Raw genomic sequence first — 27,437 nt, 5'->3', positions numbered from 1 at the left:
AGGTAATTGAAAGCTTATCAGATTTCAGGTAACTGCAGAAAAGTTCTTCTACTCTCCCATCTTTCTCTAGCAGGACCCTGCCTGTGATCGAAACTTGCTGAGAATTGTAGCTTCATATAGGATTTTGGATGTCTGAGTATTCTCCAAGCAGAGGTTTCGGTCGAGTGGGTTAGGAGAGTCCGGGGGTTTTAACGTTTCTCTCCCTTCTTCAGGACTGTCAGTCCATGAAGGGAGAAAAATGCTAAAAATCCCCCGCTCGACCGAAACTTCGGCTTGAAGATTAATGTCTGAGGTGGGGAAAGCACAGTGGACAGCATGGCAGGGTATCCAGTTAGCGCTCAATGTAATGCTAATAGCAGGCGGGGGAGTGGGAGGTGAAGTCTGAGCAATTATCGCCTCACCCCAGCACACGTTCACACCATTGCCATAGCACCTTCCTCATTTAAATGTCATTATAATATGATAATTAGGGCTTTGGCGGGGATAGCTGGAACTGGCCTTAAAGGGCTTGAGTGTTGCTAAATCTGCAGACGAAAAGGCTACTTTGTTCAACAAGTACTTTTTCTCTACTTTCAGTCAAGCTGACCAGAATGTTCAGAAACCTACTATTGATATCAAAGTTGTTGATAGCCTTTGTATCCTTCTGTTTGATGTCGACTCTGTCCGAGATGTGCTTGTCAATCTAGACACAAGTAAGGCTGTCGGCCCTGATAATATTTCTCAATTTGTGTTAAAGTATTGTGCCCAGGTACTAGCACTCCCTTTGACCTTACTGTTCAACAAATCAGTCACTATAGGCGTGGTTCCTTCGTGCTGGAAAGAGGCTAACGTATTCCCTGTTTACCAAAAGGGGGATAAGCAAGTCGTGTCAAATTATCGGCCGGTTTCTTTATTGTCTATTGTGAGTAAGGTCATGGAGAGGTGCATGTACGACATGGTGTTCCCAATTCTGCACGAATCAATTCACGATCTCCAACATGGATTTGTGAAGGGGCGCTCAACTACCACTCAGCTGCTTGAGGTATATCATAATTTAGGCTCCATTCTTGATAGAGGTGGACAAGTCGATATGCTTTTTTCCGTTACCTCTGGAGTTCCTCAGGGCTGGGGCCAATGTTATTCTTATTGTACATTAATGATTTACCTTGCTCAGCCCAAAACTCCACTGTAGCCTTGTTCGCAGATGACTCTAAGTGCTATAGAGAGATATGTAACCCTGTTGATTGTTATAAGCTACAGAATGATATTTTCTCCATGTATGAGTGGAGCCTTCGATGGGGAATGTCTTTCCATCCATCGAAGTGCATGGTCCACCGTTTAACTCGTTCCAGGAGCCCAGTAAACTTTACCTACAATATGTCAGATATTGCCCTATCTACAGTTAATAGTATGAATGACCTGGGAGTTCTTGCCCAGTCAGACCTGCTGTGGAACAGCCATATTGTGAATATTGTGTCGAGAGCCAATTCTATTACTGGTTTCATAAGACGCACGGTCGGGTATGAATCCAGCCTTGTAGTACGTAAATCATTGTACATAACAATTGTTAGATCATTGCTTGAATACTGTTGTCAGATTTGGTCACCTCTGTCTCGCAATATGATGTCACTGTTGGAGGGCGTGCAGAAGCGGGCAACTAAGTTCATTATAAGTGCTAATTCCGATGCCCGTGAACTAGATTACAAGGCTAGACTAACATTCCTCAACATGTTACCGCTTACGTACAGAAGGGAGATTGCTGACATGATGGTGTTTGTGAAGGCCATGGCAAATGTTTATGATCTAGACATGCACCAATATGTATCATTCTCCACTAGACCAACAAGAGGTAGCCGGGCTCACATGTTAATGCCAATTCGTTGTAAAACTTCAACATTTGCGTCGTCCTACATGCCCCGCCTTGTTACCGAGTGGAACAACCTCGATGTCTCAGTTAGAAACATGGGAATGTTGGCCTCACAACAGTCAGAACTCTTGTCATTTAAACGGCTGCTTATCACATCATTTTCAGACAGGTTTAGAGAGAATTTTGCATCTGACAACCTCTGCACATGGACATCTGCCTGCAGATGTGCCACGTGTCTGGCGTTAAGACCGCGGTAGTTAGTGATAGTGCCTCTCGGATGAAGTGCGATATGTTTAATTTTAGTCATGTTTTAACTAAGTTGTTGTGTAGTATTCTGCGATATGACTGAGTACGTTAAGCTATTGCTTATGTTATTGTATAATTGTATAGGTTTAAATGTTTGTTATTCCTGATGTAAATATTTCTGTGGTGTGGGGGCTAGAATAGGCATCATGCCTGTTCTCTCACCCCTTCCACATCTGTGGTAAATTTTAATAAACAAATAATAAACAAATACAAAAAATCCGTCAAAATGGCCCCAAAACTTGATTGGGCTGTTGCCATGGCAACGATGGGTGTTGAGCGGAAAGAAAGCTATTTTCAGGGGTTGTGGGCCAAGTACTATCTCTGTGCAAACAATGCGCCAAATCGATTTTTTGACCGTGTGCACTATTGTTTGATTTTACAGACATTGGCTCTTAATATACGTACATATCAAATATCATGATAATTAGTCAACTCCTTCTTGAGTTATTGAAACAAAATCGGCTCCTGCAGTTTCAAAATAGCCACTAGGTGGTTCAAACCTACACAACTCCCTTTCCTTCCCATGAGCTATCTACCATTTAAAAATCATGACCATAGCATGTCCAGGACGTCAGGTATCAAACGTAAAAGTTCCGCTGCATTACCATAGCAAGTAATTAGGGGCCACGCAATCTAATTGTTTTAAGGTCTCAAGAAAACCTACCGATATACCAAATATGAAGACAATCCATTTAGGCATCCTAGAGTTATACTGTTTTCAGACGGACGGACAAATGGACACATACACATGAACGCTCAGCGAAGGTTATGAATAATTGTGTTATAGATTGATACAACGTTAATGTGCATGGAAAGTAACAATATTATCCCGATATACAATTTGAACATAATTTGCAGCACTCATAGATACTTGTACAAAAATTTCTTTCAAAATATAGCTTAGTGCTACTGTACTACCAAGGCTAGGGTCACATTTCCAAGCCGGGGCCCGGCCGGGCAGCTTGTGGGAACGAAAACTGTGATATAAAAGACAACAAAACACATACAAATTTTAGAACAATTCTCTTTACCAAACGCTATGTATATTCTTGATATGCCTTTTTTATTCTTTGTTTTCTCAAACAGCCCGGTCGGGCCCCGGCTTGGAAATGTGACCCTAGCCTAAAATCAGGTTCAAGGCCGAACCTTGACCTGGTTCTCTTGACCTGAAACTGCGTTTGCCTTTTTTAGGTGTACATTGCCCCAACGATGTTCGTTTTTGGATTGGATTTTCTATAGCAAATCTAACGCGAGTGTGATCATTGACATCATGATTTTTGTTGGCATAAGACCTCATAGTCATGTAAAACATATGCGATGACATTTAAGATGTAATATGGAGTAACATACACTAAGCAAAAAAAGGCAAGTAAGGTTTGCATCGTAGATATAAATACTCATCTTCATACTTGAATACGTCACCTGTCCCTCAGTGTTTTCTCACACTTTCATTATGAATACGCATGGATACACTCGTGTGTGTGCGTGTGTGCGTGTGTGTGTGTGTGCGCGCAGTTTTGTGTATTCAAAAGAATGAAATACTTCGGACCTTTGCTGTGGATGTATGTGCTGTGTGTGCGTGTGAAGGTGTGTATATATAATATATGTGTGTGTGTGTGTGTGTGTGTGTGTGTGTGTGTGTGTGTGTGTGTATGTGTGTGTGTGTGTGTGCGCGCGCAGTTTTGTGTATTCAAAATAATGAAATACTTCGGACCTTTGCTGTTGATGTATTCCAACAGATCGTGTCTACCATTTCTTGATATTTTCTGTTGTAATGAAATTGCCTTCTTGCTCCAGAAAAGTGATGTTGTCCTCCAAAAAAATACAGATATGCAGACACCAACCTAGAAAGAAATCGATACAAACGGTCTTGTCAGCGTTATCAAAAATTGTGTTAATGCGCAATACACTAGGTCTATTAGCAAGTAAACAATACTCGCACGTATAGTATAGTAAATGATGTCAAATGTTTTATGACCTACACTTTTGCCAAATGACTCTGAAGCTACTATCATGTGCCACATAACGTCGAAAAATGGCATTAAATAGTATGCAAATAACATCATTATCCCTAATCCGACCTTTTTGGGTCCCTTTCGATTATTCAGTTACGTTTGCTTAGAAACGTAAGGTACCGAGCCTTTGAACAGATTATCCGGTTAAAAACGAGTCAATTACATCATCATATGCCCTGTCTGAGACTATTTAGACTAGGTTACATATTATTCTCGCCTTCTACTTCTACCTCATTAGAAAACACGACCAACTAGAGTTCCACGACCCCATACCTTTGCCAAATGACGTTACCTTTTACGAATGATGCATTGAAAAGATTGTCCTTTCATTATGCAAACAAGGTTAAATGTATTAAATACGGTAATGATATTTACTCAAGTAACACAAAATGGCTATGTCTAAAAAAGGACGTACTATACTACATTTGGCAAAGAAAGCTATTCTAGTTTTTTTCTTATAGTTATAACATATGTACATGTGGCCCTGGTATGTAAACAAAAATTACAGTCACACTGTCCATATGGTTTTCTCATTAAAATTAAAATGCACCAAACCCTTTTTCAGTTATCCTTCACAATTTTAAATTAAAATGCCCACTGCACTTAAAAACAAGCTGTTAGGGAATCCAAACTTGCACAACTTCCATCCTGCCACAAGGGCTATTTACTGCTCTAAAAGCAAGACCACAACAAATCCAGAACTTGAACTAAAAAAAAAAAAATCGAAGATACCGTCAACACCCAGATTCAGTCACAATTTCGACCAAAAATATAACCTTCTGCCTCCGGCGAAGGCGATTGCCTGAATATATGAATATCAAATCACGAAGGTCATATTGAATAACATAATATTCAATTAATGAAGGGTAGTGAGAGTTGGTTCAGCATAAAAATCTGAAAACTACATTGCTGAAACCGAAATTAGCGAATGTCAAATGTGCCTGCCAGAAACCCGTTGAAATGGTCAGGTCGCTCATTATCAAATCAATGCGAAGAAAATTCTAGGAAAATTACCATGTTTACTAGCTCTAGCGTCAGCCATTCGGCAGTCTTGCGAAATGAAAGTTGGCGCGCGCCTCAAAACCCCAACCCGGTCTCAAAATGGGTTAAATGGTCAAGTAACATAGAGTGAGCTGTTGATCTAATATATTTTCCGTTTTCTGTAAACATGTCCATCAGACCCCAGGAACCGCTCCCAGGAGACGTAGTTCTCCATCCTGGTGTAGAGGACCATTCCTGAATTACTGTTCTGTAACGTCTGTGTGCATATATCTTTCCCTGGTTAAAAGGGATCTAACCATGCTAGCAGAGTGCCGTTGCAGTCGGTGCTGATTTCAACTGCTCTACCTGGCTTCCAGTGTCGCGAGTCATGAGTTTTCCTGATAATCTGTATTGCCGGAGACGTGGTGTAGCAGTGTGTCCAAGCAGAAAAAAATGGCGTCTTCTGAGTCGAAGAGCTTTCCAAAACATTTCGATGTAAAAATAAAAACAAATCTTATGAACAGTATAGCTTCGAACCTGAATGTTGAAATAATGTCATGTATATAGCCAAGGAGAAACGGGGCATCGAGATCTTGTTAAAGTCAATCTAAAGGTCACAAGGATTAATTTTGTAGGATAAAGTATTAAACGTTTAAATTGAGCAAGGCTGACCTCACATTAGAAACAAGTTTCACAAATGTCGTGGCGAAGTTAGACCATCATCTCCGAAGTGACACTACCGGGCGGCTGTGGGAATCGTTTGTTAACATTGACAGATTTAGCCCTGGATCCCTATCACTATCAATGAGTAAGTACACCTCAAGATATTCATCCTTATTAACAACTTCAATGGCAATGTGACCCTCCCCGCATCTATACTAGGTTTTACTATTGGTAAGACGGGTGAACCTCAGCGTCAATGATGCCAAGCTAGCCTTGACTGGTCTCGATTATAAGAAGGACACAACAAAGAAGTACACGTAGCAGAGAGGGAGAGCTTCTAAGCCTACGTTGGGAGGTCTATGCCCGTCGCCATGCCCGTCGATTATAGAGATTCTTCTCATGACAACATGAAGAAGCCAAAGTCGGCATCTGAAAAGCGGAAGTTAAGAGATCGTGAGCGGAAAACGAAGGTACGTAATACTATCAAGTAACCGACATAGGTGAAAAAAGGCAGACCGATGTGCGACAAAGGCGCGGGAGGTCATGTAAGGTACTTGGGACTTGCTTTATTAATTTCGCAGAGAAGGTTATGTTTTGCACATCGTTCGTGTGTGTGTGTATCCGTCCCCGTACCCTTTTTTTATTCTCACGACTACTTCTGTCCCAAAACTGGGACACACAAGTTTTTTTGTACAAAAGTAAATGTTGCTTTGCATAATCCATACTAGAAATGTATTGTATTGTATTGCTATTTTGATCCGTGATTGTTGTCCCATTTGTAATCCAGATGAAGAAAACAACATGGGATATCCATTATCTTTTCCCATTCAGGTTGTCAATCGATATGTCCCAATATCATAAAGTTCATGGAAATGTCACTTTTCAGATATCACTGTGCTAGCAATTATCTCGTCCACATTCAATTAACTGACTTAGATAACCCATTTTTTTTTTATTCTCACAACTATTTCTGTCGCAAAACTGGGACACACCAGGCCTTAAGGCCTAGGGGACATGGTTTATAGAGAAAACGTAAGTCTCCGAACAACGCATACCAGCACCTGTGCAACACATATTTTGGATACGTCAATCAAGAACATGCATACTAAATGTAAATCGTACAAATGAAAATAATGCAAAAACAGTTCATAAATCATCTGCATCCATTAGAGGGTTTTTAAATTGTGTTATATGTGTCAGGAAGGAGAACACGGACATCGCTTAATATCGAAAAATGACAAATCCAAACGCTAATTTGCATAATTCATGCTAGAAATGAACAAATCATCTGTATTCCTTTTTTGATCCGTAAATGTCGTCATATGTGTAATTCAGATGAAGAGAAACATCCTGTTCGGGTCGGCAGTCTGTCTGACCCAATCTCAGACAGTTTATGGATATGTCGCTTTTTAGATAATTGTACCGGCAATTCTCACGCTTGTATTCAATTATTTGGCTTAGATAACCCCTTTTTATCCTATTTTTGTCCAAAAACTAGGGCACACCAGGCCTCTAGGGGACATGGCATTTAGAGAAAGCGTAAGTCTCATTACATATTTTGGCTATGTCAATAAAGAACATGCATAACTAAATGTTAATCTCAAATGAATGTCTAGTTTGCATAAATAATGCAAAACAGTTCAGAAATCGTTTGCATATACTATGTAACTTTCAATCGTGTTACCTGTGTACTTAAAGTAAACAAGAACATCGCTGATATAAAAAAAATACAAAACTAAACGTTACTTTGCATAATTCATACTTAAGATGGACAAATCATCTTTATTCTTTTTTTTATCCGTAAATATCGTCACATGTGTAATCCAGGTAAAGAGAAATATCCTGGGAAATCGAATATCTTTTCAAATTTAGGTCGTCAATCAGTATGACCCAATTTGCATAAATAATACAAAACAGTTCATAAATCATTTGCATTCATTATAGGATTTTAAATCGTGTTACATGTGTAAGGAAGGAGAACACGAACATCGCTAGATATCGAAAAATTACAAAAATTGATGTTAAATTGCATGATTCATGCTAAAAATGAACAAACCATCTGTATTCATCTTTTGATTCGTAAATATTGTCACATGTGTAATCCAGATGAAGAGCAATATCGTGGGATATTGAATATCTTCTCCAGTTCAGGTCGTCAAGCTGTATGACCCAATGTCACAGAACACGAACATCACTTGATATCGAAAAATGACAAAACTAGACGTTAATTTGACAAACTCATACTGCAAATCATCTATATTTCTCTTTTGATCCGTAAATGTTGTCACATGTGTAATCCAGATGGAGAGATACATCGTAGAATATCAGATATCTTCTCTAATTCAGGTTGTCAAACTTTGTGACCAAATGTCATACAGTTCATGGAAATGTCACTTTTGAGATATCCCTTTACCTGTTCCCTCAACCCATGAGGTCAGCTTTGTTAAGGATCTTGAGCCTCATGTCTGCAAATCGTCAAGAAAGCAGCTGTTTCAGCTTTAAGTGGCAGGTTTCTAGAACTGACGGTTTACTTTAAAGTCGCTGCTGAGTGTGGGTCACCGGCCGTGACCCTGCCCGTCAGTCTTTCATACATGAAAAAAAAAATACTGGGGATATATTGTCACTGTTATCACAGGAAAGTAACCAAAATAGCAGTGACCTTACTAGCAGTTTGTCTACTCACTCATGGGCAAGTTCTAAATGTTTATATATTCATTATTACAAAACTTTCCTTGTTATGTTTCCTTTCAATCGTACTTTTCGATAAAGATCCAGTGGCCTTTGCTCTGCCCGCGCCCAATTTTAGAAAAATGCCATTTTGAATAATTCGGACGATGATTGGTAGCGACACATTACATGTTGCATATCATATTCGTCAATCAGATGATCGCTTTATATTTCCCAGCTGCTCAACTTTACTGGATATTTCTAATAATATATATGTTTCCTTCCATCACAGCAGAAATTGGCGGAAACTGGTAGGAATAAATACAAGCTGTGCACCAGCTACAGATGTCTGATCACTCCCAGGAAATAAAGGTAGGCAAAGAGATTTTGTTGTTGATCAGATTTTGCCTTCTGTTAAAACTATTTTTTGAAACTGCTCATGCTCACATCGTTGGAAAGGTCAACTGTCAACTATAGGAAACTATTTGACATGAATCATTACATGTCATGTCTCCGGCTTGCCATACCACGATGGTCTAAACACTAGCTGTTTGTTCCCAGAGCCCATTGTTTAGTACTCCACCCACCCGCTGGGTCACGGAGACCACGCGGCAGTGGATGAAAATTATATTAAAAATACCCAAGTTTAATGCTCGATTCGATGGTAACAATATAAAAAATAAGCAGTTGCCAAAAATCATTTATCGGCTTTAGAAATGTGTAGAAGGTAGGAAATGACAATGAAAATTTCCTGCGTCCCTGGACGCCTAAAGACTCACCTTCGGTCGATAAAGTTTGACCTTAAAGCATGGTAACTTTCTTAGAAATATGTATCAAACATCGCTTGAAGCCTTTATTAATACGATGCATGTCCGTTAATTAGGACTGGAACCGATATTTTTAATGTCTTTGCAATTCTAACTGATTTTGAAATTTTGCGGTACGTTTTCTCTTATAGTTCCAGATAGCCGATTGTGGACGGCATGCAAATTAGCCAATATGGTGGCATGTGTTGTACTTTCGACCGGTGGTGTTTTCGTCAAAAGTTACCATGCATTTTTGAAGATATTGGACAAGATATGAGGTTTACCCTTATGTTGTAGTTTTCACGCGGTACTACAACATGATGTTGAGTTATAATGAGTTCTGTCGGCCTAGATCACAGACACTTATTAGCGCCCCATTGTCTGCGCGCACGCTTTCATGCAAATTGCGCCTTTGTTACCTGCGCTTTGAGCGGGATTTTCAACTTGTGAATTCAGCGATCACTCAGCGTGTATACCCCGTATTCTGATCCCGAGAGTTTTAGCCTAAGTTCTGGGCGACCCTAGTTTCTCCATATCTTTCAGTGATTTCATTTCTTTGGGTAACGATTCCGGACGTTGAATTATATTATATACTTGCTGAGCTTTTGTTTCTATTCTACATTCCTAGGCATTTCTTTATTTCGCATTCGTTGTTTTCTTACAAGGCCTGGTATCATTGTGAGACTGTTAACCCGAACACAAATCATCAATACAGTCAAACATCGTATTAACTAATGACCGGGTTTACATGACACCCCTTGGCTCAAGATGACCGTTTCTTTTTCGATCCCCATTTTCTCCCGTTAACACAAGAATGTTTGCGTTTTGTCCGACTCGTCACAGTTTGCCTATCGCGACCGTGACAAACTTGATTTGCGACCGTTCTAAACGACCCAAATGTTGCGGATGACAAGGGTGTAATAATGTTTATTTTTATTGATAACTGGCGGGAAATCATTAAAAAAATCGGTCTGTTTGGTTTGGGGCAGCCGAGCATCCAATATGGCGGCGGCCTTTCCCGAGTTATTTGGACAGTCTACTGTAATGTAGGTGGGAATCTTGAGCGCTGTGTGTATGAACTCTACATTTAACAACATATCATGTCGACTTATTCATTACAGAAGAATATTGTAATAAAAGGAACGGAGATCAAATGATGTTTTGCGTGGTAACATATATGTTCTGAAGATAAAAGATGTCTGTGTTTCTTGTTTACCCATGCTGTTCCCCATGTCAACAACTTCAGGCGTCGGCAATTTGTTACAAAGAACATTTTCGGAAAAGTTCAAACGCCAGTCCGTGATTATCTTTACTTGAAAGAAAGGTCGGTCGACAAATTGAGCACCGATGGAAGCTGCGTCTGGAAATATTAGCGTTTTGATTTTACTTCACGGGTGTCTTGATTCCAAGCCAAGCTCAGGAAGAACAAAAGAAATGGCTGGCGACATTTTTTGAACGGGAACATTTTCAAACAAAGGTCAATTATTTCATTTCAAACACGATGGCGAGCATATTTTTCCAGTATACCAGTTATTTTTGAAAGGTACTGGACAAGTCTTTAAACAAGTACCTACATGTGCAGACAAATTATTAGCTTTACACGCCGCTTGGGTTCTATCAAGACCATTACACTTTGTATCACACTAAAATTAAAAATTGTTTCTGATTTTTAGTTAAACGTTATGTTTAGAATATTTGCTGATTTGTGCTCTTCTTGTGATGGAGCCTTTTTTTCTGTGTGTTCTTGACCTGAGATTGTCACTATGGAAACATGTAAGTACTACTCTTGTTATTCCTGATGAAATTTTTCAACGAAAACAAGTTAACATCGTGGGGTTTTGAATGGTCTCTCTTGCCTTGAATTCAATGTGTTCAGTGCCTATGTAAAAGATATTCGACAAGCCTTTAGACTTATTGCTGACCGTTTTCTGTAAAGAGTTTCTGGCCGAAAAGTGGCTTGGTATAGTTATTTACAAATATTCAAACTTCCGCTTGCGATATTTCATTCTTAGGATGGGCAAACAGTTTGTTGGAAAGAAGCACACACGTCTCAGTTTTTGTTAGTTATGAAGCCAAATGTTTTCAAACTATAAAACATCCATTGAAAAAAATTCTATAACAGCAAATACGTGGGCATATTTTACAATTTTATAAAGAAAACAATCATGCTCACAGCTGAACTTCGACCCATAGAACAGTAGTCTGTTCCCGCTGGCGCCATCTTTAATCATCATTTTGCGGCCTGGCCTTCAAAACCACAAACCCTCCGATTTTTTCAAACACTAGATGAACGAAAGTATGCTAGAAATAATCATGTCCACACTTGGTATTGTTATAAGCAAATGTCTATAAGGATCAAACAATGGTGACAGGGGTCAAAAAATCGATTCGGCTCATATTTTGCACAGTGATAGTACTTGGTCCACTATCCCTCAAAATAGCTTTCTTTTTGCTCAACACTGATTGTTGCCATGGCAACGGGCCAAACAAGTTTTGGGGCTATTTTCCCCGATTTGGTCATGTCAAAAACATGAAAATTGGCTCATTTTAGGACATGATTACGAGCAGATGCTTGAATTTAACGGAAAAACAAAAACTGGGGTAACAAGAGCAACTATTCAGCTTTATTAGAATTGCTATAAGTATAGTATTTTGAGGGATAGTGGGCCAAGTACTATCACTGTGCAAAATATGAGCCGAATCGATTTTTTGACCCCTGCCACCATTGTTTGATCTTTTCAGACATTTGATCTTAAAATGTGTTATGTAAAAACAATTGAGACCGACTACAGGTACCCATATGAATAGGACGGTTCGCAGAAAAAATCCACAGGATAGAAAGGTAAAAAATACTGCGGCCCGCCTGTAAAAGTGTCTACCAATCACGGACAGTTGCCAGTGGTGATAAACGTGATTGGCGTTTTAAAATCATCAATATTCATGCCCTGCAAGTGGGAATTTCTGGACTAGTTTTTGACCATCCTGTACATACTTTAGGAAGAGTAAGTGAGTGTGCCATATGGGTGTACTCAATCAGATTAATTCTTTCTTTCAACCGTAGAAATTCAAACATCAATTTATTCAAATCTCTGACCACAAAGGTTCATCAAAATATTTCCCTTGTTCCAAAATACAATGTCATCCATATTTATGTTCAAATTCTCCACAGAATCAACCATCTACTTCTACAGTCACCAAGAACATGAAGGAGGAAGGCTACGGGGGAGGGGGATGCCAGAGCAGCATCAGAGCCATGTGCAGCCAAATGATTGCGCTGTTACAGCCAGAGAAAGGCTGACACGATTAAGAGAATTCACACACTGACGTGCACATGTTGTCCACATGATTTGATCTAGACGAATACGTATTGTCTATACTATTGTTTATTTCAGTGTCAAAATTTTATCGGCTGATTTTGCATGTATATCGAAGAAAATAAAAGTGATTGACCACCACCCTAATCTCTTACACCTAAAAAAATGTGGCAAAAACCACCCCTCCGGTCAAAATGGTCACATTCAACCAAAAAAAAAAAAAAAATTAGCGAAAACACAGAAAAAGAAAACTAGCAAGAAAAACGCCCCTCCGTCAAAATGGTCACACCCAACATTAGCGACAAAAAACACCCCTCCCAATAAAATGGTCACAACCAACATGGCGGCCCAGTCCTTGGATGCAAAAACACAACAGGTTTTGCTATCGCAAACCTGTAACAACTGTTCTCGGCAGCCAGAAGCGGGGAACCAGGAGTGGTACTGTGAGCCGGTCCTGCAACGTGAGACGGGTGGGGTGGAGGGCCGCGTGTGGCCGAGGCCAGTCTTAAAGAGAATGTCGGAGGTCGAAAAACGTCCACAGTTCAGTCAAAACTGAGTGTACGGACAAAGCTCAACTGTCAAAAGGAGCTCTACGATTTCAGAAACATTCCTCAACCGACATCACACCAAACGATCCAGCATATCCGCCAAAAACGACCAAAGAAAGCACTCCCGTGGCACGGGACAGTCTGCCTGTCTGACGCCGGGTCCAACTTATTATTATAATTTATCCAACAAGAGGGAACATCGTATTTTGCATTTAACGCTATTCATGCAAGTGGGCTTTAACTAACTCTAGTTTAACAAAGACATGTTAATGTAGTACATTTCCCACCTGGAACCCGCACATGCGTATTAGGCCCCAGGAACCGCTCCCATGAAAAGGAGACGTACTTTTCCATTATGGTGTAGAGGACCATTCATGAATGCACGTTGTTCTTCTAATGCGTGTTCTTCTATGTGTTCGTGTATCTTCCCCTGGTTTAACCCTATCCAGACTGGGCTTTTTTGGTATATCTGGGACTGGGGGGGGGGGGGGCTGATTCGGCCCCTCCCTCATTATTTCCGAACGGTATGATGTATCATCACCAAATTTGTAGGGAGTGATATTCACGTCAAGTTTTATAATTCCTGTAATTTTGGTGACGTTATGACGTAATATGACGTAATTATGACGTCATCGATGTGATTTTATTACCTAAATAGGGAATTCCCGTAATATCTAAAAGGAATTAAACAAAACGGTTGGTATTATTCATTTCAAGGTATGCAAAGACATACAACGTCGATGGTAGGTACGTTGACGTCAAAATGACGTTATAGAATGGCGTCATGTGTAGTTAGAGATCCCTTGGGATCCGCCATCTTGGATCGGCCATTTTGAAATTTTTAAAAATCCTTTTTTTCCACTTATGACCCCAAAGGACGCTGAAAATAGACTAAAAACGTGAATCTAAATGTTTCTGACAAAGAAAATGTCAGGTTTTGACGATTTTAAGGGCGAAAAAGCCTGCTGATACCTGAAATAGTGATATAGTCCGCCATCTTGGATTTTGGCTGATTACGTCATCAAATTAGCATAAATTATCAATATTAAATCAGGAAAGTTACATCTTATTACATGTTATGTTGTGCATGAAGGAAAACTAGTGTAGTTGTGCAAGAAAACCCGAGAAATATCATTGTTTTCAAAATATTAATGATTTTTGCATAAAATGCCAGTCAGAAACCCGTTGCCATGGCAACATGAAAAAAATGATTAACTTAAACCATTATAATAAAATTGTTGGCTACAAAATTTTAGGAAAAGTCACCAAGTTTGGTTGTCCTAGCATACATCGTTCGGCCGTAATACGATGTCAAAGTTGGCGCGGGCACTTTTAGCCCCCCCCCCCCCCCCCCAGTCTGGATAGGGTTAAGGGATTTAAAATCAGATCCTTTTCCAATTTTTCCACTTACCTCTCAAGTGGATTGCGCACCACTAGAAGTGTCTTGTACGTGTTGATACGTAAGTTCTGCTCATCCGTCGGGTATGAACTTAAACGCTTTAAAGGCAATGACTTCCGTTGTATCCAGTAATCTTGCTTGCTTAGAGCGGTACCAAACTCGAGGTTGTAAAGTAACGTGGAGGTTGTTGTGCTTCCCGTCTTGCCCACTTTGCAGTATAATATTTTGTGTTTATCGCTGACAAAAAAGGCACCCGGACGCAGGCTGTTGGAAGACTACGAAAGAAAGAAATAATAATTGATACCTTTTTGCCCATACATGAAATAACAAAGATGAAATTATTAAGTGCATTTTGCTTATACGTCACAAATAGTACACAATGACATATTAATTTTCGTATCCGACCGTATGGGGTCAGTTTGGACCCCGTGCGTATCTTAAGTGATATATCAAAATATTACCTTCGTAGAAAAAATACTACTTCTAACGATGTAACAATGGATGTAAGTTATTCTGTAATGTGTGTATGCAGATTTTGCATTGTATATTATAAAAATACTCTATGGAATAGAATAAATTTGTCTTCATTGCTATTATTGCAACATGTTGCAGTTGCTTTAACCCTATTTAGACTGGGGGACTCCTGGACGGCTAATGCTGGAGTATAACCGGCTCTATAATCAAATCAAAACTTAAACTTAAAATATATGAACCCGGCAAAAGTTTCAAAATACTTCATGTCAATTCATATTTCTAGTGTTGCCATAGTAACATGTTTTGACAGGCGCGTTTGCCAGAATTTGCTAATCTCGGTTTCAAAATTGTATCTTTAAGGTTTTCTTGCCAAACCATTCCCATTTTCATTTTATCCAATTATCCAATTTTTTGCAAATTCGACCAGAGATGGTGGATCTCATGTATTAGCTTTAAAATATATGACGTGATTTATGACGTCATTTGGACGTCATTGCTGTTGCTTTGAAAACACTAATCTTGGCTACATTACTTTTCTGTCAAGCATCCTTTTTTGTCAAAGCTTTCAGCCGTGGTTGTTATTTCGTGAGCGTAGGCACCCACTTTAGGCCAGATGTTTATGTAACGCCCAAATATCGATTAGTTTTTGTTGTTGCTTAGGTCTTAACATAAAATCGATTCTACTGTTATGTAGACGGTACGTTTATTATATGCATTATGTATCATTTTACTGGTTTGAACTCGAGAGCCAAACTCGAGGTTAAAAAGTCCATCGTGGAAATAGTGCAGACAAACTAAGTGGGCAAAATGGTCACAGATCCCGGTAGACGCCACGGCATCCGTCAAATGCTCACGTCACGGCTAGGGAAGATTCCAAGCAAATGCGAGCAAACCCCAGATCCTTGAAGGATACCACAAAATACCCAACGGATGTGACACTTTATGTACTCGAATAACGGATAAGCTATGCATACGATGTTGTATATGCTTGGATCCCTGGCGGCATACATATGCGATTATGTCCTGTAACTATCGATAGCCTTGTCGCACTACGATGAAACTTGAGACAGTTTTAGACCTACCTACAACACATTGACTTAAGGTGATTTAAGTTTTCTACTGCTAGATTTTGGGTTAGAAATACACATTTTGGTTAAAAGAAAATATGTATTGTATCGGCTTACGCGCCCAGGCGGTAACACCACCTTTCATCGTGATATTTTACAGAAAAAGAGCTAACCCCATACGAATCATTTTTGTCCGAGGCTGTTTTGTTTAGAATGACGATTACATTTTTTGGAGGCCAAAAACATCAGAAACGGCTATTTTAGGGTCGTCTTTTTATCAAAAATTCGTCCCAGTTAAAAAAAATCAAAATCTATGCAAAATAGCCTCGGACAATTTTGATAAGAAAGTAATATTTGATTACTCAAAATATTAATTCTGTTGTTTTGAGCTGGGCGTAAAGACGTGAAAGTAATAAACCGATCCCTTACAAGCAGCTCGTTGTCTTCCGCGAAACCCAACACCTGTGACGTAACGGCCGTTCCCTTCGAACACCATATCGAACATTTAGAACCCCCTGTTCTATTTGGAACACCTCCGTCAGAACAGCGCTAGTAGGACTCGGCGCGGCTCATGCAACATTCGTGGAGGTGACAACTTCAAAACCTTTTGATTGAAACATTTGGAATGTAATACAATCCAAATCATGGCCTATAAAATAGTTTTGTACTTAAACGTACACCTAAGATGAGATATATGATTGGGTAGTGTAATAGACCTTGTGCTCCCCGAAATGCTCCGAATGGAACATTTCGAACCGTGTTCGAGTTCGGCTGCGCCGCTGGCCAGGCACGCGGCCAAACTCGAACACGAATTTTCGAGCCTGGGTTGCCTTAACCCAACAGAGTATGCAATGTTTGAGAGAAATAAAAACTTGTCATTAGAATTTTCAGCATTCATAAAGACATTTGACAGGTTTGCTAGTCCAATCTTTCATACTAGTGCGTTTTGGTAAAATCCACCGTAATTTTTTTTCTACGGATCCGCTGGCCTGATCAACATTTGGGGATCCTAGCAACCCCCCCCCCCCCTTCGTATTTTCTACGTATCCACTGGCCCAATAAATGGTCGGGGATCCTGGCGAATTCACTTCCGTATCCTCTGCGGATCTGCTGGCTCGATCAACGACTAGGAATCCTAGCCAATCCATTCCCCGTATTTTCTACGGATAGGCCTGCCCGATCAACGATGGGGGATCCTAGCAAGTCCCTTTCGCGTATTCTTTTACGGATCCGCCTAACCAATCAACGACTGGGGATCCTAGGATGTCCCTTGTCCGTATCTTCTACGTATCTGTCGGCCCAATCAACGACAGGGGTTCCTAGCAAATCTCATTACCGCATCTTCTACGGATCTGCTGGTCCAATCTATTCTCCAAGCAGAGGTTTCACTCCTTTTAAATCTAAGCACTTTGACATATAAATGTCATTTTGTAAGTAGGTGCTAAGTCTACCAAGGGAGTGTTGTGTTCCTGTCCTCGCGCCACGGGTGTTTCCGGTCTGCCGGTCCAGGAACGCAGGCCACTTAACATACGTTTGAGAAAAGAAAATGCTCGTATATTACAACTGCTCTAGACTGTTCAGTGTAACAGATTAACGTTTACTAGGAGTTCGTATAAAATCGTGTGCAAAAACACCAGCTCTAGGGAGACGACATAGTGTCAGAATTTTGACTCGCAAGTCTGTCTGTTTATTCCATTATCCTCCCCACAGCTATCACAGTAATTTTAAGACTCAAATGTACTTAAGATTTAATATTGATGGCTATATAAATTACTGTTAACAGCCGATGTGACTATCTATTTTGCAACTTAAAAAACGCTGAAAAATGACTAAGGCTTTCTGTAAGGCTTTGAAATATACGGCTCATCGTGTTAAAATATATAACTATAAAACAAAGTTCAAACCAGCAAATCGTCTACCGTACATATATTCTTTTGTTTATTTCCTCGTATGGCACTTTGAAGTCTTTACAACCGTAATATGAGTTTTTTTCCAAAACACTGATAGCTGACGGCCACGCTGGTGCTCGGCTGGTGGCCATTTTCCGCTAACCGCTAAGCCTTGTAGTCGTAATGGTAATCCGTGTACGCTTTTCCCATGTCAGTATATCTGGTTCAGGCTCATATTGGTATGCACAAAATGGATACAGTAGAGTTTATTTATTGATGTATTTATACATCTTATTGAAATGTCTAATTTCTTCGAAAACTATTATCATCATGTGTAGTAAGTTTACTTAACGTAATGGTGCTTTCAAACTTAGGCTCAGAGTGATTGTAGTGAAGACAGCAGGGTGCGCGGCTGGCTGCACAATGTCCAAAGTTGCCGGTGTCCCAGCGATTTCGCACCCCCCTGATTTGAACCCCCCGGTGCGACATTACTAGGGATCTCGCACCCCCCAGCTAGTGATCTTGCACCCCCTCCTCGAACCCCCCTAGGGATTTTGACCCCCCCCCCCAATATTTCGAAAGGTGGTCTGTCTGTGCTGCAGTTATATTTAAAACTGAGTTTTAATATAATAAAGTTCAACGTGGTAATCGAGAGTATTACAAGTTGTTGTGTCCGACAGAACAAACTTCTATGATCTAAGACTCCGGAAACCCATGCCCTGGACAAATGTAACGCTACTTGTATTTCAGCACAGCGCGAAGACGGTGACTCTCTGTGTACGATGATTCGTTGAAATGTTCTTCCTTGGTGCCACGATTAGTTCATAGTTTTATTTCGGTGTTCGTAATTGATTTTTAAAATTATTTTAGTGACTTGAATAACATTTCATCATACAAAACAAGTGTTCCACGACTTCATATCTCCATGAACAATTCTATTCATGCAAATGACTTACACATTTGCATAATATATGCTTGGTCATAAACACCTTTCTCCGACTTACATGTTGCAATATTGACAGTCCTATAATTTTCCAAGTAGATGAATTGTGGTGTTCTGCATTAATTATGCAAATTAGGAATTTATTTGTATAATTGGTATCTGTCGATGCTCCAATTTCCATAAACTACATATGTTACATGTATTTGAGTCTGATAATGGAAAACACTGCAAATATAGATTTTCCTAATTACATTTAATTTGCAAATGAAGTCACAATTAGCATATTTTGCACTTCATTATGTATTCCTCTGTCTAAACTACCTGCATACTAAGTTTCATATTGACATTCCAATAATTTTCAAGTTAGATGGGATATGGTGTTTTGCATTAATTATGCAAATTAGGAAGTTATTTCCATAATTGGTATCTGTTGATGATCCACTTTCCATAAACTACAAATGTTGTATGTATTTGTATTTGAGTCTGATAATGGAAAAAACTGTTAATAAAGATTTTCCTCATTAGCTATGCAAATTAAGTCCGAATTAGCATAATTTGCACTTCATTGCGTATATCTCTATCGAAGCTATCTGCATACTAAATATCATGGAAATCTGTTGGTCCTTTGTTCAGTTATTCTCCTTAGAAGATTATCACAAAAACGCCCCTGCAGCTCCAGAGGAAGCTGCTAGGATGCCCAAACCTAAACTACTTCTTTATTACATCACAAGCTACCTGCCACCCAAAAATCAAGACCACAGCACGTCGAGGTCAAAAGATTGAAAAATTGAAGTTCTGCTGCAGTACTAAGGTAACATACCAGGGGGCCCAAAATCGACCTTGAATTTCGGCTTCACAACACCCGCCCACATACCAAATATCATTGTAATCCATCTAGAGGCTCTTGAGTTATGTTGACTAGAGTGGTGCGGAAACACACACACACACAGAGACACACCCAAAACAATATCTCAATTTTTCATGGAGATAATTTTATCACATATTGAATGGATGACGGGTGTTGAATTGGATTAAAATAAAATTATTGAAGCCTGTTCCCGTCGGAAAAAATACAAATTTGAAATTGCTGGAGAGATTTGCAAATTGCAACATTGAAAGTTCCTTTTTTTGCATTTAAAATAAAGTTTATATACATTCAATACCGTAGTACCGCATTAGTACCGTAGATATAGAAACGTACTGTGGAATAGCAGTATAGTATGATCTTGTATTACATGCATACCTATTACTTTATACGTCGATGAAGATTAGACATCCAGGTAATAAGATACGCCAAAAAGCAATTACTCAAACAACTGGAGATGATTTTGGAAACGGTCAGACGTTTCAAGTAGCATCCACTACTTTTCGTCAGTGACTGTGAGCAAGATCAGTTGAACAGCAGGTTTATAACCACGAACTATGAAATGATATGCAAATAAGGAGACGACAAATTTTTAGATAGTCCAATAGAAAGCGAATTAGACAACTCAAGACAAGGTAAAATGGGACAATAGCTCCTATTGTTTTAATATAGGAGCTAAACAGAGACCGAGTCAGCAATTCGACGAGCCCATATGTCATACAAACAGGCTGAAGCCTTACGCACTAAAGTAGCTACCACTCTGAAAGTCTCTAAACCCCCTGCTAGTAACATTACCCGGGAGGAACAAACCGCTCTCAATGATTTGGCCACTAATCAAGACATAGTGATTCTTCCTGATGACAAAGGCAGATGCACAGTAGTCTTAGACAGGGAGCAGTATGACAGGAAGATACAGGACCTCTTAGGGGACAAAGACACATACAAGCCTTTGAAAAGAGATCCCACTACCAAGTTTAAGAGGGAAATCATTGGAGCCCTCAAGAAATTAGAAACTGATGAAGCTCTGGATCATGTCACCTATCTAAAAATCAAACCCAAATCGGAACAACCCCCTGCTTTCTACGGCCTCCCCAAAATCCACAAACAGGACGTCCCTCTACGGCCCATAGTTTCTGGTATAGGCTCAGTCACCTACGGGGTAGCAAGTTTTCTAGCGAAGATTTTGGGACCTTTAGTGGGGAAGTCCCAACACCATGTACAGAACAGTGCAGATTTCGTAAACAAAATCAAAGACATCCAGTTAGACGAAGATGATATCATCACTTCGTATGATGTGTGCTCTCTTTTCACCTGCATCCCCCCCAAATAAGTGTCAGTAGTCAGGGAAGCCTTAGAGGCTGACAACACACTAGCAGACAGAACCAAGTTATCTGTGGACCAAATATGCAAGTTGCTAGACCTTTGCCTGGGGTGCACTTACTTCACCTACAAAGGACAATTCTTCCAACAACTGCACGGCTGTGCTATGGGTTCACCAGTTTCGCCCATCGTGGTAAACCTGTACATGGAGAAATTTGAGAACAAAGCCCTCAGTACTTTCAAGGACACTCCCCCGGCCAACTGGTTCCGTTATGTAGATAACACTTGGTGCAGACTTAACCCTTGTCCTGCTGGACTTTTTTTTACCCTATAGTAGTCCCTGTGCTGGGCTTTTTTGACCCTATTTAAAGGAGAGGTACTGCTTTAACTTTGCTATTTTTTTTTTATACTTTGTCCACAAATAACTCTATAAAGTTATATATCAATACAAAGCTAAGAGTCCCTACTTATCAGAAATATATTGCAAATTTTGCCTGCACCTACCTGTATTGATTGATAATGGCAATAAATCAATAAAAAACCCTTTTTTCAAAAACCATTTGTATTGAAGTATCTGAACCATATAAAAAGTACCAATATGAAAGCTGCAGCATTCCTGACACATCCTGACAACATCAGAGCTATATCTATGATGAAGAGGTTCAACCAGGTATCTCATCAGGTAGGTTTATGACCATACAATGTCCACGGTGCTGAACTGGCTTTTCTGTAGAAAAGCTGAGCCATTTAGAATTAGTATACTTCTTTCTTTACCTCTATTACAATCACTTTCCTACACATCAGCTGAAAGCTTACAACAGGTATTATCTTTGGAATTCCAAACAAAGTAATATCATTGAATACAAAGGTAATAAAGATACAAAAGGCAATAAAAAGTACATTATTCCACAAAGTTTCCATATACTGCTGCATAGCACCAACACAGAGGTCTCTACCAAGACTACAATGTTGCTGACCAGTCTTGGCAACATCAGAATGATACATGTGAAGAAGTAAAATGCACAGGTATTGTAACAGGTGAGTACATGTATATGGTTGTAGACTGCCCTTGGTGATGAACTCACTTTTGAGCAAAATCTACACTCTCATACAGAACAGTACACTTCATGCTGTAGCCATAGAACAATTGACATTCTAGCTTTCTATACATGAGTGGAAAGCTTATAGTCTAAACTTTCTTGTCATATCAACATACAGTTGTTACAATCTATACTAAAGGCTATATCATAATAAAGACATAAAAAGCAATAAAAAGTACATTTATTCCACTATGCTTTCATATGCCTTTGTATAGCATCAACACACAGGTTTCTACGAAGACTACAAAGTTTCTGACCATTTTTGACAACATCAGAATAAAGTATCGTATTATATGTAAAGAAATACGAATTGCAGATATTATAACAGGTAAGTATATGGCTATCAAAGTCTGAGACTGGTCAGCCCCACAATAGAAATCATGCACCACTTCCCCGCCAGCGACCATGTCCACTACCTCCTCGGGCACGTCCACGCCGTCCTCGGTAAGTGCCCCGAGCTCTTCCAAGGCTCTTCCAGCGCCGCTGTCAAGTTCATCAGCAACATGTAAAGGTCCCTCTCCGCTTGCCCCGACATGTCTTCGAGGCCGATGTTGTGACTCCCCGTCTTCGCCAGAACTGTCACTGATTTCAGCGAAATTTTCGCTTGATAAAGGATATTCCACCACTGAAACGTTCGTGAACATGTCCTCTAGAACGTCTTCGACCGTGTACTGATCCATTTTGGCGTTTAAATACCGAAATTGCCGCCAGAAATACGGAAAATAGCGCCCCGAAAACATTCCAGCAGACCCAGACGACACGGCATCATGGCGGCCTCATTAACATAATGACTCATTATCATATCTCGCAATGCATCTTGGGCCGATTGCGTAAGACAAATTTTTACCCTTGACCCCGTCCATGCTACAAGACTAAGTTACTTCCGGGTTCTTTGCGTTACGCGCCTGTGCGACGCTTCCATGCCGGAAATACCCCCAGCGCCTATATATAGGCGGTCCGCAGGACCCGCACATTATGTCTAGCGCCTGTATATAGGCGGTCCGCAGGACAAGGGTTTTAAGAAGAGAGTTGCTGATGATTTCTTTGAACATATCAACCAGATAGATGACAACATCAAGTTCACACAGGAGTCGAGTCAAGATAATATGCTCCCTTTCCTAGACACCAAAACCATCATAGAGAAGGATGGTCGCCTCCAGTTCGAAGCATACAGGAAGCCGACCCATACCGATCAGTATCTGGCCTTTGATTCTCACCACCCTTTGGAACACAAACTGGCAGTTATAAAAACTCTCTTTCATCGGGCAGACAACATCATCACCTCAGACACGGCCAAAACAGACGAACATAGACACCTCCGAGGTGCCCTGGGCAAATGTGGCTACCAAAGATGGACTTTCAACAAAGCCCTCAAACCGTCTGACCAGTCCAAGAAAACGACTAAGTGTACACCGTTGACCAACAGAAACAAGGCCAACATCACTATTCCATATGTACAAGGAGTGTCCGAAAAACTCCGACGGATCTTCCAAAACTTCAACATTGCCACCAACTTCAAACCTCAATCAACTCTCAGACAAAGACTGGTACATCCTAAAGACCGACCCCGCAAAGGCAGCAAGGCCGATGTCATCTACAGACTCAAATGTGAAGAACCCAACTGCAACAACACTTATATCCGAGAGACCAGCCGATCACTTAATGAAAGGTACAAAGAACATTGCGCTAACCGCTACTCCTCGGCCATTTTCCACCACCTAAAACACAACCAGGGGCACTCGTTCAATCTCGAATCCACTGATATCCTTGACCGCGAACCCCGCTGGTTCGAACGTGGAGTAAGGGAGGCAATATATGAGAGGATATACAATCCAACCCTCAGCAGGAAAGGAGGGCTAAGGGTGGAATTGTCTGGCACTTGGGACATAGCCTTGGGGGCAAACCAGCTTTAGCTCCTATATTAAAACAATAGGAGCTATTGTCCCCTTTTACCTTGTCTTGAGTTGTCTAATTCGCTTTCTATTGGACTATCTAAAAATTTGTCTTCTCCTTATTTGCATATCAATTCATAGTTCGTGGTTATAAACCTGCTGTTCAACTGATCTTGCTCACAGTCACTGACGAAAAGTAGTGGATGCTACTTGAAACGTCTGACCGTTTCCAAAATCATATTCAGTTGTTTGAGTAATTGCTTTTTGGCGTACCTATTACTTTACTTTACATTTGTACTTCGACACTACTGTCAACATGCAATTAGCCTACGGGCATGAATTTGCAATAAAAACTTATCATCATTCAATTTGATGTGTTGTCTTGTATTTGGTCCTCAATAACCAAAGGAACATACCTAGTCAAAAGAACATGAAAGGTAAACAAAAGGTGATTTTTGCATTATATACTCGTAAACGTAAAACCACTGAATTATGAATGCCGTAACAGAACACATACTATAGTATGGGGCTAACAAATTGATTGGGGGAGGGGGGGTGCGAGATCACCAGAGGAGTGCGAAATCGCTACCGGGGATTGCAAATTCACTAATGATTTCGAACCGGGGGGTTCAAATTCACGGGGGTGCGAGATCCCTGTGAAACCGGATCCGCGATAATCTCCGGGCACTGAAACTCTTTGCCTAACGAAAACATAATGGTACGCAGGGTGTGGCAGCAATACCCGCCCTGATACGTTATCTCGCACAAGTGAAGGAATAGGTATGTAAAAAAATCCCAGACTCTCCTACCCCACTCGACCGAACCCTCTGCTTAGAGAATAGGTCCAGTCAACGACTAGGGATCGTAGACAATCCCTCGTCCGCATCTTCTACGGATCTGCTGGCCCAATCAACGACTGGGGATCCTAGCAAATTCCATTTCCGTATATCTTGCGGATCCGCTGGCCCGATCAATGACCGGGGATCCTATCAAATCCTTTTTTTTCGTATATTTTATGGATCTGCAGGCCCGATGTACGGCTAGGGATTCTAGCAAAACCCATTATTGTATCTCCTACGTATAGATAGAAATTATTTGATTTATTCATTTGGCTGTAGAAAAAGTAGAGCAAGGGCTACTCAACTATCCAAAGACAATTACAAAGGGTTGCCAAGGATCCTAACAAATCATTTTTGGATCCCCTGGTCCACTCTTAAACAGATATTTACATTTTTCCTGGATAATCTGCGAACTCTAACACATTTCTTGTGAGTATATATTCTAAGGAAAATGGATTATTCGCAGCTGCTTCAGTATTGGATAACATTGCTGGTGATTTTGAGTTTGCAGTTGCCGCGAAAACTACGAACATAAATATAAACCACCACGAATATTTCTGTATTTACTGTATACCGGCACGTAGAAAAGAAGTCAAGATACCATTGTAGTTGGGAAAATATGCAATAATGCAAGGCTTAATATTGCATAAAAATTACATATCGCGAAACATCGACTGATTGTCCTCTAATAAACTTTCCCTGGTGCAGAATGGTGTCCTCCCATCATGTGTGCATCTCCTTTGCTACAATTACAATACAGACTCTTGCACATTCAAAGAACACATCAAGCAATTGAGTAATGGAAAGAACAAGCACATGCGTCTTGACACATGGTGGTAATTGTTATATATGATTAGTATATCGAAGTTATTATATCAATATGTTTATCATTATGATTACCTTCGCTTATATTTATGTTCAGTTCATTCAATTATGTTAAACAATTTTGGTATTGCTTCTAGGTTTCCTTGTGTACATTATCTATACAATTATTCCGTTTTTTTTATGTTGACCTCTGATCTCTCCGCTCATTCTAAGTTCATCATGTTTGATCTTGTATGATTTACTATCTAAATTTGGTTTTCGTTCTTCCTTTATTTGAATTTATTGTATTGTTCCTTTATTGATATTCTTGTATTTAGTTAGCCGGACTCAAGGAAGATTAGTGTATGAATTGTTATGATTGTAGACTTATGGAGATCTTAATATAACAAACAAACAAACGACTCAATTTAGTTGAGTGTAAAAGCATATTTTGCGTAAAAATGACTTTTCGCGAAACATTGACCGATTTACCTCGAAACAACTTTGTCCGTGGTGGAATGGTATTTCGACATCATGGCATCATCTCGTTTGTTCAAACGACTTGATTTGGTCGAATTAAACGGAAAAAAAACATATTGTGCAAAGTCGAACTTTTTGAAAAAATTGTGAATGTCTTCGGAAGGAATGTAGTCACGGTTGAGACCACATACTTATCAGGATAAATACATATCACAATAGGACAAATGGGCTTAATACAGGTAAAAACAATTATGTTTTATTGTTTAAGACAGTACACTAGTAACCTTTTCGAACAAATTCTTGCACTCTTGCGTCTTAGACCAGGCCTATTCCCGAATATTAGCATTATAATTAAGTTATGGTTAATAAACGGGTGATTGTGATCTCTCGCAGACAAACGGATCTCTTTCTTTTCCACAAACGGATCTTATTGGAGGTTGAAATATGCGATCGAAGCTTAGGCTGTTGGGCATTTTAAACTTCAATGATACAAATATAAACATCATATTACCTTTAGTCTTGCCGCATTCTTTCTGCAGTATTCATCCATTAATGTTTTTCTGCCCCTTTGTTCATGATCTGAATTATTTTTGTTCTCTGAAAATGTAAACAAAAACAGAAAGTGAAGCAATTAAAAAGTGTCGCCATGGCGAAAGTGTCTTGGTTGAATTATTTCATTGCAAGGAAAGCACCCACGTATTACCGTTACTTCTGCGATAATATTTGTTCAAAAAGCGCGTTGAAAAACGGTTAGGCGTCTACAAAACGGATATAGAAAAGACCATAACTAGAGACTGGACTTCAGACGTTTAAAGCGTAAAAACAAACAATAACAATAAGTACATTGTGTAGAATTTGTACTATCCATGATCTTGCAAGACTGATGAATGCCTACTACTATTACTATATCTAGGAGTTTCCAAGCAAATATTAAAAGACCAGAGAACAGTCCTTTCCATGCCATTTTTTTGGATAGGTGGAGTGGGAATCTATGGCCAGAAGTTTAATAATTCAGTTTGCTAGGGCTCCTAGAATCGTTGTTTGGTTGATACTCTGGCCCTGTAGATGTGTTTTCGAGGAGTTACTGTTGTTGTTGTTTTTCGACACCGCGCCCCTCCAAGACAAGCGTTCAGTGAAGACTGCCCAAGCGGTAGCCAAGTTCTTTATCGTCCGGCTATTTTTTTTTTTTTTTTTTTCTTTGTACTCGTCAAGTTTTGGT

The 27,437-nt window shown here is 39.9% G+C and overlaps 1 protein-coding gene across 6 annotated transcripts in view; it reads right to left on the bottom strand.

Moving 5' to 3' along the window:
* LOC136435833 (carbohydrate sulfotransferase 10-like) overlaps positions 1-27,437 on the bottom strand; it is a 51,973-nt gene that overhangs the window by 9,725 nt on the left and 14,811 nt on the right. For 3 of the 6 annotated variants that reach the window (XR_010755958.1, XR_010755960.1, XM_066429545.1), the window contains 3 exons: positions 26,730-26,815; positions 14,558-14,820; positions 3,867-3,996 (listed from right to left, as the gene is read on the bottom strand). Coding sequence is in view for 1 of the 6 variants with exons in the window: in XM_066429545.1 (XP_066285642.1) it covers positions 3,867-3,996; positions 14,558-14,820; positions 26,730-26,815 (479 nt within the window). In the remaining 5 variants the exon portion in view is untranslated. The remainder of the gene's footprint in view (positions 1-3,866; positions 3,997-14,557; positions 14,821-26,729; positions 26,816-27,437) is intronic. The other 3 variants (XR_010755961.1, XR_010755962.1, XR_010755959.1) reach the window with 3 other exon arrangements.

Source organism: Branchiostoma lanceolatum, chromosome 5 (assembly GCF_035083965.1).
Source record: "Branchiostoma lanceolatum isolate klBraLanc5 chromosome 5, klBraLanc5.hap2, whole genome shotgun sequence".
Lineage (NCBI taxonomy): Eukaryota > Metazoa > Chordata > Leptocardii > Amphioxiformes > Branchiostomatidae > Branchiostoma > Branchiostoma lanceolatum.
The sequence above is the reverse complement of the archived record's forward strand: the minus strand, read 5'-3'. Positions and strand labels throughout refer to the sequence as shown.